The sequence below is a fragment of the Armigeres subalbatus genome, chromosome 2, assembly GCF_024139115.2.
Source record: "Armigeres subalbatus isolate Guangzhou_Male chromosome 2, GZ_Asu_2, whole genome shotgun sequence".
Lineage (NCBI taxonomy): Eukaryota > Metazoa > Arthropoda > Insecta > Diptera > Culicidae > Armigeres > Armigeres subalbatus.
The window spans coordinates 159,970,191-159,982,866 of record NC_085140.1 but is presented as its reverse complement, the minus strand read 5'-3'; the positions used below and the strand labels follow the sequence as shown (position 1 = coordinate 159,982,866).

Genomic DNA, 12,676 nt, shown 5'->3' with positions numbered 1-12,676 from the left:
ATGCACTCTAAAAGTCGATTATCCAATTCCTAATATATCTCACCCTCACACAATCCAATCATATTTAGAAATTGAAACTACCTTTTGACCCCGGGAGTTACTGATGCCTTAGAAGGGGGCTAGCCTAGACCCCGAGCTGTTGGCCTAGAGCCAACAACAGCTCATGGGGTGGACACCAAAGGCATCTTTTGATCCCGGGCCCCAGGGCGTTGTAAGCGTGGGGTTGTTTTCGGCAGGTGATTCTTTGACTAGGGGAGAATAATAAATTTTATTTGCCTTTGAATACGGGGTGGATGAAAATGGGCAAAGCACAGGACTAGCTGGTGAGTTATCCGGCGATTTGATGACTTGGTCGTTTCCATAATGGCGCTCACACGCTCCGGTGTGCTGGCGATCGAGACGATCTTTTTCTCAAACTCATCCATACCAAATCGTAAGCTCAGGAGAAACGTTCTGCTATAGTGGAGTTCCCGCATATGGACGTTGCTTTCGTTGATTTGGCCCCTACGACGATGGACGGAAATACCTGCCGTGTCCCTACCAGATTGTTTGACTAAACATCAATACAGTCTGTCTATATCAAACACTTATTAGGAAAGCTTTGATCACCGCGTGACTTTATCGAAATTATTTTATTGGCTTTTTTCGGTGATAATTATACTACTCAAAGCGAAAGGGAGTAGATGAAAGTAATGAAGATACAGATTCGATTGACACCGCAAGCGAGCGGCAAGTGTGAAAATGAATAGAAACTGAAGATTAGCAGAGGGCCATATGAGAGAACAAACATTGTTGAAATCGCTGTTATTCTGCCTAACGTCCACCCAGGAACGGCTTGGATAGTGACGTGGTGATCACTGTACCAAGACAGGCAAAATAACAGCGATTTCAACCTGCTAATATGCTGTTCGGCAAGCGTAAACAGTTCTATTGATTCGGGACAAATTTCCAGAGATTCATACAAGAGCGCGCTAAATCTCTTCACGCATAACTCTCGCAAGCTCATACTTCGCCCAAATTGAATGTATAAAGCCAATAAATTAATTTCGATAAAGTCACGCGGTGATCAAAGCTTTCCTAATTATAGAATCCAATTGGCGAAAATTGATGAAATACAGTTCGAATAAGATTCAATTTGGGCGAAGTATGAGCTTGCGAGAGTTAAGCGTGAAGAGATTTAGCGCGCTCTTGTATGAATCTCTGAAAATATGTAACGAATGGATAGAACTGTTTACGCTTGCCGAACAGCACTTTAGCAGGTTGAAATCGCTGTTATTTTGCCTGTCTTGGTACAGTGATCACCACGTCACTATCCAAGCCGTTCCTGGGTGGACGTTAGGCAGAATAACAGCGATTTCAACAATGTTTGTTCTCTCATATGGCCCTCTGCTAATCTTCAGTTTCTATTCATTTTCTCACTTGCCGCTCGCTTGTGGTGTCAATCGAATCTGTATCTTCATTACTTTCATCTACTCCCTTTCGCTTTGAGTAGTATAATTATCACCGAAAAAAGCCAATAAATTAATTTCGATCAAACACTTATGTAATATCCAAATAATTCGCCGTAATTTTATCAATTTGAACGAGAGTTGAAAGATACTTGAAGCAGCACATTTGTTTCTGAAAGAATAAGCTGTCATGTGAATGGAACGTTTCAGTAGTTCTTACAGTATTTTAAAAGTACACTAGAAAATTTCTGTGCACATGCTTTAATAAATCATGTTTACTTTAGTTATCCAAACTCAATCCTAACTACCCCGAAACTGCTATTACTGTAGTAGTAACGCACCGATGAGATCCTCGGTATTTATGAGACTTTATAGAAGTTCAGAATACGTAATAATTCCAACACGAAACTTTTGTAGATTTTTCCAAAACTATGATTCAGAAGATCTTAAAAAGTTGCTCCCCCCTGCTCGAAATCTTGGCTACGCCCATGCCACATAACGATCATTTGTCTAGAAGATCTATACTTAAAAATACGCTAGAGCAAAACTACTAAAACAGGGGGGATCAATTCTCCCAACATTCCCCTATTGGTGTTATTCAGTTCTACACTATATTATTCTTGTTTTCATTGATTAAATCATTAACAACATTTTTTTTTCGTTTTTCTCATTCATTTAGGTCCTGCTTCCTTCCAGAATATATATCCACGGTAAATGAATACGAATAATTTTCTGTCGAAACTCAAGTCAGCTTGCTGTTAAATTATAATTATTACTATTTATTCAAATTGTATTTATTATACGAGTAAGATTGTTACTACTTTGTAGTTCTTTCATCCGAAATGTCCATATGCTGTTACTAAACGCACATCGCACATTTTAGACAGCTTCTGAGAGCACCGATTACACAGCCTGTAGCACGAGAGCATACATTTTTCCGCGCCAGACAATACGAGCTGATAACGCCCTGAGAGAACATAATCTCCACGCAAACCGTTTTGTATATAAAACAATCACAGCTGCTGTAAAAAGCAATGTTGGCGACGTCGTTCTGGTACTTCTTGTGAGTAATAAATACAAATCTTCGACTAACAATGTCGATCAGAAGGAATTTAACTAATTTTAGTTTCATCGGACTGTGTATTTTGGTGAGGATCGTTAATGGACGGCGCGATGTAAAGTTCAACTGTACCCTGACGGCTAATTACTATGATTGCTTATTCCGCGATGTGATTATTCGAAGTGAATCCGAAGCGGACAGCATATTTTTCGGCGAACAAAACTTCAACGATACCAGCATCGCATTCCGCGATTCTTCGATGGTTGTGCTGCCTAAGAAAGTGTTCGAAACATTCCCGGCGATCCAATATCTTTCGAGTGATGCATGTAACATACAAAAATTACTCGGTGGAACGTTTGCTAATGCTCAGCGATTACAAGAGCTCCATCTGTATAACAACAAGATATCGAAGCTCAACAACTTTGTGTTTAATGGAGCATTGCAATTAGAAATATTGTCGCTGTACAATAACACGGTCAAATACCTCGAGGAGCATGCATTTGATGGACTGGGTCATCTGCGACAACTTTACATGGATGATAACTTGATTGAAAAACTTCCGGAGAGCTTGTTTTCCGGTTTAGAAGAGCTTCAAATTTTGGAGCTGCAAAACAACAAAATCAAAGAGATAAACGATGATCAGTTTATTTTGTGTTCCATGTTACGAGAATTAAATTTATCTGCAAACTTGATAAATACATTCAACATGACACAACTGATCGGATTGAACAAACTGGAGACGCTAGATATCGGGAAGAACTATTTGGATGAAGTTTTCGTTACAAAATACTTGCGTACCCTCAACGCACAGGAGAATCAAGTCAGCCGCATACTAATGGATCAGGGTGACTTTTTCCAACTCACTCACCTCAATTTATCTCGAAACAATATTGCCAACATCAACAATATTTTCAAGTTTCGTAATCTAATTGATTTGGACGTGTCCTACAACGAACTTATCACGCTGGACTTTGTCATATTTGCCTTTATGAAGAACCTCAAGGACATCAAGCTGAACAACAACCGCTTGTGGATAATCGATAACGGCATTCCGGCTCCTGCCAAGTCCCTGCGAATGCTCAACCTAGCCCACAACAAGTTTCTCTTCATCGATTTGGCCGTTTTCGATACGTTTCCGGCCCTGGAGAACATCTACCTCCATGGAAACGAGCTAATCGATATGCGTATCGAAGAAGTCGAACAAAACTTCCCCTACCTCTCGCTGGTTTCTACCGACAACAACGACTGGGATTGTATCAATCTGATGAACATCGTTACCACCCTGGAGCGTGCCTACGTGAAGTGGTCGACCGGCAACCGGAACTGCACGAAGCCCGAGCAGCACAAGTTTATCTGCTGCACCTCGATGGAGCATCACCTGCGGGAGAAAATCGTTCGGCTTACCAAGGAGATTTACAAATCGCGTAAAATGATAAAGCAGCTTATTATGGAGAACGCCGAGCTGCGAACGGAGGTCGAAATGCAATTTCTCCCGTCCGGTGAATAGAACAACTATTCGTGGGAAAACTGTGGAAAGCTGGAAAAATGTGCGAGATAAACTTCCAGCATGGCATGCATCTCTACTGATTGTTTGGTTATGATCCGATAAGGGACAAATGGAAAAATTAAATTGCAACTCGGATATGTGCGGCAACGTATTGTACAATTTGAAATCGTTCATGTTCTTGATCGCATGTCAATAAATTAACGTTTTGTATTTCAACGTATGATAATTAAAGTTTAGTTTTGGAGTATAGTTTTTCAATCTATTAAAAGAAAGACCCATAATATTGGAACTATTTCCAAATTGAATAATACATTTGAATCATTCGAGATATGCTTGTGAAAATTCGTAAAAATATGTAAGAATTGAACAAAACATTTTGAGTTAATTTTGAGGATAGTATTCTAATTTTTGAATTGGTTGTAAAATGTAAAAATGTGTTCTATAAACCCGTTTCTTGTTGTTATGGTACTACTCATGCCAAATTTCCATACGTGTCCTAATTTCAGTTTTGATGATTTACTTTACACACCACTCGTGATTTTTGCATAAGGAAAGATCATATAAACCTGTTGGAAACTATAAAGAATGTATCTGCTGAAGGAATGACGAAAATCCATCCAGCTGTTTTCGAGTTTTCGATCATACATATATGTGGATACAAAATATGTATTTATTGATGTTTTCTATTTTGAAATTTAAACAATAGTTGTCAGGCTGTAACTAGAATTCTACTAGGCATTATCCACAAAGAATGTTAGATTTCGAAGACTATAATCGAAATTCCAACAAAATCAATTCTCATACGAAGAGTTAGTAATACCCCATTTTACTTCAACACTTGACCTAACCCTTAGGTACGTACACCCGATTCTTTTTTTACATGGGGGATGCGTTCCGTGTAAAAAAAGTTTTCAGTTCAAAATTTGAAAATCCGTTTAAAAAAAGTTTTATGATTTCTCGACAAATCATGCAAAATGGAGCAACTTTGCAAAAATTTGGTATGGGATTTTTTTTACACGGCCGTGTAAAAACAGAATCGGGTGTATTTCGATCTCAACAGTAATGCTACAGTTATTATAGAATTAATTGGTGTGGCACTAAATGGTCTAATAAGAAGAAAAGATATTCCACTAAAAAGATCTGGAAAAACAATGGAAATTTGTATAGTCCAATAGTATACTACAAGATTGATTCAGATGAACAAAGATGTCGATGTCATCCGCAAAACCAAAGAGCATTTAAGATTTGTTGATAATATAAGGTTGCGTTCTTTTGCGCATTAGATTATTGAATTGCACCTTCCAGAGCTATGAAGAATAGCAGACTAGAAAGCTCATCGCTTGTTTGGAGGCAGCAACGAATTGCGGCAGAAACAGTGGTTTTGTGACGTAAGTCGGTGTGCCTGAATTGCACCCTAACAGTCCTCAGCAGTTGCGGCGAGCTCGAGCATCGCAGATAGAGCTCTCCAGCAATCAACACACTCCCAGCTCAGCAATCCCCGTGGGCGGACAGGGGTTCCCAAGCAATATTCAGCGGACGCAGGTCATTTTTTTTACCGAAGGTAATGGAAATTTGCCAGCAGACATCTGGGGAGGCGAACCCAGGTAGTGTTGGGATGGGATCACCACTCCCACCCCACTAAAATCAACTCCTTCCTCTCCAGTCATTCCCCCGGCCCGCAATTAAGCAATACTTCGAGGGATGACTATTGGGCATTGCGCCCCCTCCATGACGTACACAAGTGCACGTATGTGCCTCGATTCTCCGACACTCCCCATGCAACACACACAAGACACACTGGCACCACATGCACACTTAATTTTTTTTTACCGGGATCTCAGCAAAATGCTCAACTTTTACCGAGATTCGCACAGCCGTGCCCCAGCAAACATGTTTTTTGCCGAGATTTCTGTCAAAATTGCTGGAAATCAGCAAATAATTTGCCGAAAATCAGCTAACAAACATAATTTTTGCCGGAATATCAGTTTATTGTTTTGCTGGCGCACGGCTGTGCGGATTTTTGCCAAGCTGCAGAAATAAAAACTAAGTGTGTGTGCCCCAACAATCACCTGCCTATGCCGCTTGAATGATTGCAAGAGGACTACCAGGGGGTACCCCATGCCGCCATCTCACAACATAGACAGTCCTCAATCAGTATGGTGTTCACCCCGTCCTGCAACAGGGTGGCACCACTTGTCTACCAAGCCGGAGGCGACCCTAGTGGTGGCTCCTATGCCGCTCCTACCTCAGCTACGAGGCAGACCCTTTCATGTCTCCTATTTCTGAGGTGCCGCAGAAGCATCAACACCCCGACACTCCTGCCAGTCATAGCGAGACTTTCGTGTCCCCTACTTCTGAGGTGCCGCAGAGGTATCTGCCCCCCCCAACACTCCTGCCAGGCCTAGCGAGACTTCACTCAATCCGTCCCTGGCAGCCGGATAACACTACTGCCTTAGCAGCCACTCTGACCATACGTACCATGCGAGTCTGACTTGTGTGCTCGCTCATACATTCAGTCCCAATCGCTTGCACCACTCTCTTGACATTCAGTCACTCACTCAGTGGGGGTTGTAATACCCCCATCTCCCATTTTATCCATTCTGTGCACCTCCTGTGCATCGATTGGGCGTGGAACAACCGGCACGTCACGCGTTCCTAACACTCACCTACCCGAGCTTTGATACTGCCAATAGGTCTCAGTCAGGTACTTTGCAGGCAGCACCCACCTATTGATATTTCGAAGCCCAGGTAGTCCTCAGTCAGTGTGAGGGTTTCCCCATCCTGCAACGGAGTGGCACCACTCACCTTACATGTCTCCAATTTCTGAGGTGCCGCAGAAGCATCAACCCCCGACACTCCTGCCAGTCGTAGCGAGACTTTCGTGTCCCCTACTTCTGAGGTGCCGCAGAGGTATCTGCCCCCGACACTCCTGCCAGGCTTCACCAGACTTTGGTCATTCTTACACTACCGACCATGCGTACCATGCGAGTCTTTCTTGTGTGCTCACCCATACACTCGGTCCCTCACTCTGTGGGGGTATTACGAGTAATATTCCTAATTCCCATTCGCTTGCACCACATGCGCACCACTTGGGGGTGTGTGGGTACCATCCACTGCCACCCGCTTGCCACCAAAGCAGTCCTCACTCTGTGGAACCTCCACAGGCTCCGTTAACAACCTGGCTAATTGTTTCACCCCCCAGGGGTTGGGGACGCCATATTGTCAGCTTCAGTGTTGTACTGAGCCTGACGATATGGCCGGATATACACCGTTACGCACTACTTCCATATATCCATATCCCAGTTTAACGGGGCGCAGGTCTGGCTGTTGACAGGTATGCGGAAGGATGGAAGAAATAACAGAAGCAGCGGACGTGAATGTTAGATGTAAGATGTGACAGAAGAAGCAAATGAAGAAAGAAGAAAAGCATACACAGTGAGGATGAGAATAGGGAAGTAGAAGAGGAATGAGGTATCGTATGAATGGATTAAAATAAAATAAGTTTGCACACTAAATTATGTTTTGTGGCGTTTATTGTTGCTAGCCGGACCGACTAATCCCCCTTTTGATACGGAGAGGTCGTTTCACAACACTGGCGCCCGACAAAACGAACCATTTAGTTTGTGTTTTGTAGTATTCTGAATTTTTGGAAATTTGTGTTTATTTGGTGGCACAATTTCTGTTTAGTAACACGTTGAGAACCTACCACTTATTTTATTAGTCGGCTAATTTTAGACCTCAAGGATCATGGATCCAGCAAGCCTGACAGAAGAGGAAATAGGTTACGAATTGACGTTGCGCCACGTAACCAATCTCGGTTCACTTCCTCGCAGAGCCAGAGCCCGTTCGTTTGCGTGCTCTAATGCAGAAAGATGAAATTAAAAACACAATGTATGACAATTCTTCCCATGTTATGGAAGCGGTTGACAACATCAGTCAATGTCAATCGAAAGTGAGCAAAATAGTTTCAGAACTCGATGGAGCCTTCAAGCGTGGTGACCTTCCAGCAGTGCGTGTAATACGATCGCGATTAAATCCTTATCGAGATCGGTGGATCCTCCAACTGATCACAGTGAAACGCATGCCACATTGTCGCTATTAGTGCAGTTTTCGTTGAAGGATACCGACGACGCATTGGGCAGAACGATGAAACAAGTGAAAACGAAAGTGAATAGTAGTGAAGGTGCGAAGCAAACTTTCGAGCATTCGACGATAACGGAGATCCAAGGGAGCAGTCAGGGGGGTTCGTAGAGTAGTTGTCTACACATCTGACTCTGAATCAGATGGTCATGGGTTCGATTCCCACCCCCTCCACATCCCTTTATAGAGGGAAAGTCAACATGACTTTAAAAGAAAGCTAAGTCTCCGGACGTAAAAAAGAAACATAACAATAAGTCTCTATGGCAGATTTTCAAAAATAAAATATATACAGGTCGATAAAGAAGATCACGATTGTAAACTCCACGGAGTATAAATAGAAATAGGTTGGACATATGGCCTGCGATGCCGGTCCAGTTAGGTGGGGTGTGTGCGCAAAAGAAAAGCACCACCCCAAACAGAAAGAAGAAGAAGAAGAAGAAGAAGAATAAGAAGAAGAAGAAGTCAGTCAAGTGAAGAAAATCAAGATTTCGTCATCCAAACCGAGGAAGTTAGACAACAATCCAGATCGACGCCAACAATGACCGATCCGTTAGCAGCACTTCCGGCGAGAAACAGTCCAAATGTCCATGGTAGTCAACACGGAGCAGCATCTCTAGACGTTCAACGAGTCCATCGAGGAAGAAGTTACTAGGATGCGAGTCAACGTCCAAACTGTCCAGAGTAGCAGGTATAGCCTACAGGAAGAATCCAGCATGCGTGAGCCAACATTCAGTAGCTTCGCTCCACCTCCGTATGAGTCGAGAACAGAAGCAGTCGAGCCAGATGTTAGAGAGGTCTACCACCAGCAAGAGTACAATCAGCTCCGTAATGAGTTGCTGCGCAACCTGAACCAACGATGGCAGAACTACGCTCCGTATCGAAACCAAGGTTAGCAAGATAACGTTCCGAGCCCACTTTTCGAGGAAAGGAGGACGCTGAAAGCAATTCACAACTGGCCATTTCGCTACAAGGGAGAAAAGGATGGCTCATCAGTGAACACATTCCTGCAACGGGTAGAAACATTCGCCGCATCAGAAGAGATCGCAGATGATTTGCTGCTAAACATTTGCTGTTGGACGATGCTCTCAACTGGTACATCAACATGTAGGTATGCCACAGGAAGATTTTAAACGCTTAATCAGACACGAATTCCTTCCAGCAAACTATGCTAAAATCCTGAAAGCAGAGGCCTATCACCACAGACAAAGCGAGGAAGTGCCGTTCAACAAATTCTACCAGGACATCACGACCCTATTCCAATACGTTGATACACCGATAAGCGATCTGGAGAAGCTGTTCTTAATCAAGAAGAACATCGCCGCTTCGCAGAACTCCATTCGTTTGCTGGTGAAAGCATGCAAGGAACTGGATGAACTCCGGAAGCCGCAGCAACACCTGCGTGTGGTGCTTCAATAGAACCAGCTTTAGCCATAGTGGTTGCACATACATCTCGGCGATCAACCTCAAAGACGCCTTCTGGCAGCTACCGCTGGAAGCCAGTTCTCGACCAGTCACTGCGTTTACGGTGCTACAGTTTTCCAGTTTAAATTCGTGCCGTGTGGTCTTTGCACGGCGAGCCAGTTTCTAGCGTTCGCCGACTTAGAGCCCCATGTGTTTCATTACCTAGCTGACATAATCATCTGTTCCCGTACTTTCGATGAATCGCGATACCACTCACGAAGCTAACGAAGTCAAAGTTTCGGCAGCTGAAGCGGAAGAAGCATTCCCGAAGCTTAAATCAGCTCTAGTATCGGCCCCAGTTCTAGCGATGCCTGACCATAACAATTCATACGTCATAACATGCGACGCTAGCAACGTGGCAATAGGTGCGGTCCTCAATCAGGAAGCAGACGTCTCCGTCGCTTAGCGTCTTTCTCGCAAAAGTTGACATCCTCCGAGAAGAAATACTCAGTTACCGAGCGGGAGTGTCTCGCCGTCATCAGAGCCATCGAGAAGTTCAGGTGGTATGTGGAAGGAACGAAATTCACGGTGCACTGCGATCATTCGGCGTTGAGTTATGCATGAAGTCCATGAAGAATCCGACGGGGCTTATGAGTCGCAGGATGTTGTGACACAACGCATTCGATTTCGACATCAAATACCGAAAGGGAATTATCAACACGGTTCCAGACGCACTGTCGAGGATCGTTAACGTACTAGTGTTTTCGGTAGATGCTACGGCCGATCAATGGTACCAGCAGATGGTTCAACGAGTGCAGCATTCCGGATTTCCACGTGGTGAATCAAAAACTGTACAAGAGCTGCAATTGCAAGAACCAAGAAGGAGCAGCAGAGCACAAGTGGAAGAAGGTCGTGCCACTCAATCAGCGAGCAGAAGTAATTGCAAAGTTCCACGATTCAAAAAACATGGCAGAATATCCAAATCCACTTTTACTGGCCGAAGATGATTGAAGAAGTAGCGCGATATGTCAGAAGCTGTGGAACTTGTAAAGCAAAGCGAACAAAGCAATGATGCCAAACATCGGAAATCTCAAGCCCCGCGGGTGCCATGGGAACTAGTGTCTATTGACTTCGTCGGTCCGTTCACTCACTCGCGCGTCGGAAACACGGTGATGGTCGTCATAGTGGACTGGGTTACAAAATAAGTCATCGTTCATCCAATGAGGTCAGCAGACTCGCTAACAATGGTGGAATTTCTGGAAACACAAGTGTTCTTGCGATACTCACGGCCACGGATCATCCTCTCCACAACGGGAAGCAATTTATTTCTGCAGCTTTTAAAGCTATGATCTCCAAGAACAACATCATTCACATGAAGACCGCGTTCTACTGTCCGATGGTAAACAATGCCGAAAGAGTGAACCGCGTACTGATCACGTGTCGTCGCAGCTCTAAATGGAGCAAAACACGAAGCCACCGGTGTCAGTCTGCATTACGCCAACTTCGGCAGGGAGGTGATATTGCACACCGATGTTACACTCAGCAGGAGTTGAATACGCCAGATGATCCCAAGGTAGCTCAAGACGTTTGCATCAAGAATAACCACGAGAAAACCAAGCTGCAACCTGAGGACACGGAACATCACGTTCAAGGTCGGCGATCTCGTCTGGCGAAGAACCTTCACGCCGTCATCCAAGGTGGATCACATTAATCGTAAGCTCGATTCCAAGTTCGTTCCAGCTACAGTGCTCAAGTTTATCGGAAGCAACCTATACGACGTACGGAATGGCAATCGTCTGCACCACGCCAAGGACATTAAACCTGACTAGTGCAATATTTAACCAGCTATGTAAACAGCAAAAGCTGTCAACAATAGATTATCCATGGAGAATCAACAAAATACGCAAGGCGGTTAAGATTCATCGGTGCAGAACGAGGAGACAACACCCAAGGGAAGCAGAAGGTACGCAGTGAAACAACAAGCCGACAAGCTCCGGAAACACGGAGAACCTAGACGGTGCTGCTCCACGCAGAACTTCATTCTCGTCACCGAAATCTAGCTTCACCGTTCAGCGGCATCAACACGACAAACGTTCTAGCAAGGCGTCAGTCAGGTGTGATGAGCAACAACATTATATTAAACTACCTCTTCATCTCCTAGACACTCCTTCAGCTATGTACGCAGCAATCGCAAACAACATACGCTAGGCGGTCATTACATCAAACAATACCAAGGTCAATCATGTTGCAAATTCGTGAGTTATATTGCCTCAAAGGAAATGCAAACTTATTTTTATAAATGTACTTTATATAGAGAAGAAGATTTGTCGCAGTGAAAATATCTGGTCCGTTGTAAATCATCCTTCTCGAAAACCGAAGCACGCCGGATAACAAAATACGAAACGAATTGAGCTTAAATCGCCTGTTTGGCGAATGTTATTGATATAGGAGCATGTTATTAATGATGGAACAGATACCCCATATAATTAAAAAAAAAATCATTAGTTTTGACTAATTTACTAACATGGAGCAATGAGTATATTTATAATGGTTCAAAAAAAACCTGTTGCACCCAAATCAGGTATGAATTCAATCAAGGATGTTAACGATCATTCAGTAATTTGCGTTCGATCATTTAGTAGTTTGTCAATAACACATTCCAGAAGCTAAATTTCAAATCATGTTGTATGGTGGACTTCTAGTGCGAAGGTTTTTCTACAACTTTGCCTAATGGTTCGTTATTAGAACTCAACTAATAACGGAGTTAGAGCGCTAGTTGCAGTAACTTAAACTAAATGATTGGAATTTTGTTATCATTTAGTCTAAGTTACTGGAACTATAGCTATAACTCCGTTACTAGTGGAATTCAAACAACGAACCATTGGGCAGAGTTGTAGGAAAACCTTCGCACTAGAAGTCCACCATACAACATATTTTGAAATTCAGCTTCTGAAATGTGTTACACCCGATTCTTTTTTTACACGGGGGATGCGTTCCGTGTAAAAAAAGTTTTCAGTTCAAAATTTGAAAATCCGTGTAAAAAAAGTTTTATGATTTCTCGACGAATCATGTAAAATGGAGCAACTTTGCAAAAATTTTGAATGGGATTTTTTTTACACG

At 43.2% G+C, this 12,676-nt stretch overlaps 2 protein-coding genes across 4 annotated transcripts in view; both read left to right on the top strand.

Annotated features, from left to right (window-relative positions):
* LOC134215383 (uncharacterized) overlaps nt 1–2,263 on the top strand; it is a 29,663-nt gene extending 27,400 nt beyond the window's left edge. The window contains exon 2 of one of the 3 annotated variants that reach the window (XR_009980135.1): nt 2,128–2,258. Coding sequence is in view for 1 of the 3 variants with exons in the window: in XM_062694584.1 (XP_062550568.1) it covers nt 2,128–2,166 (39 nt within the window). In the remaining 2 variants the exon portion in view is untranslated. Of the gene's footprint in view, nt 1–2,127 lie in introns of all 3 variants that reach the window. The other 2 variants (XR_009980136.1, XM_062694584.1) reach the window with 2 other exon arrangements.
* A 162-nt stretch (nt 2,264–2,425) lies between these two features.
* LOC134215382 (leucine-rich repeat-containing protein 15-like) lies at nt 2,426–4,251 on the top strand. The gene is made up of 2 exons (XM_062694583.1): nt 2,426–2,511; nt 2,575–4,251. The coding sequence occupies exons 1-2, from the start codon at nt 2,483–2,485 to the stop codon at nt 4,013–4,015; spliced, it is 1,470 nt and encodes a 489-aa protein (XP_062550567.1). The 5' UTR covers nt 2,426–2,482; the 3' UTR covers nt 4,016–4,251.
* Nucleotides 4,252–12,676: the final 8,425 nt, after the last annotated feature.

Excerpts from the sequence above, each read along its gene's own strand:
- LOC134215382 (XM_062694583.1), top strand. The coding sequence starts at position 2,483 with ATGTTGGCGACGTCGTTCTGGTACTTCTT. Across the intron at positions 2,512-2,574 it reads ACGTCGTTCTGGTACTTCTT|TTTCATCGGACTGTGTATTT; the intron begins GTGAGTAATAAA and ends AACTAATTTTAG.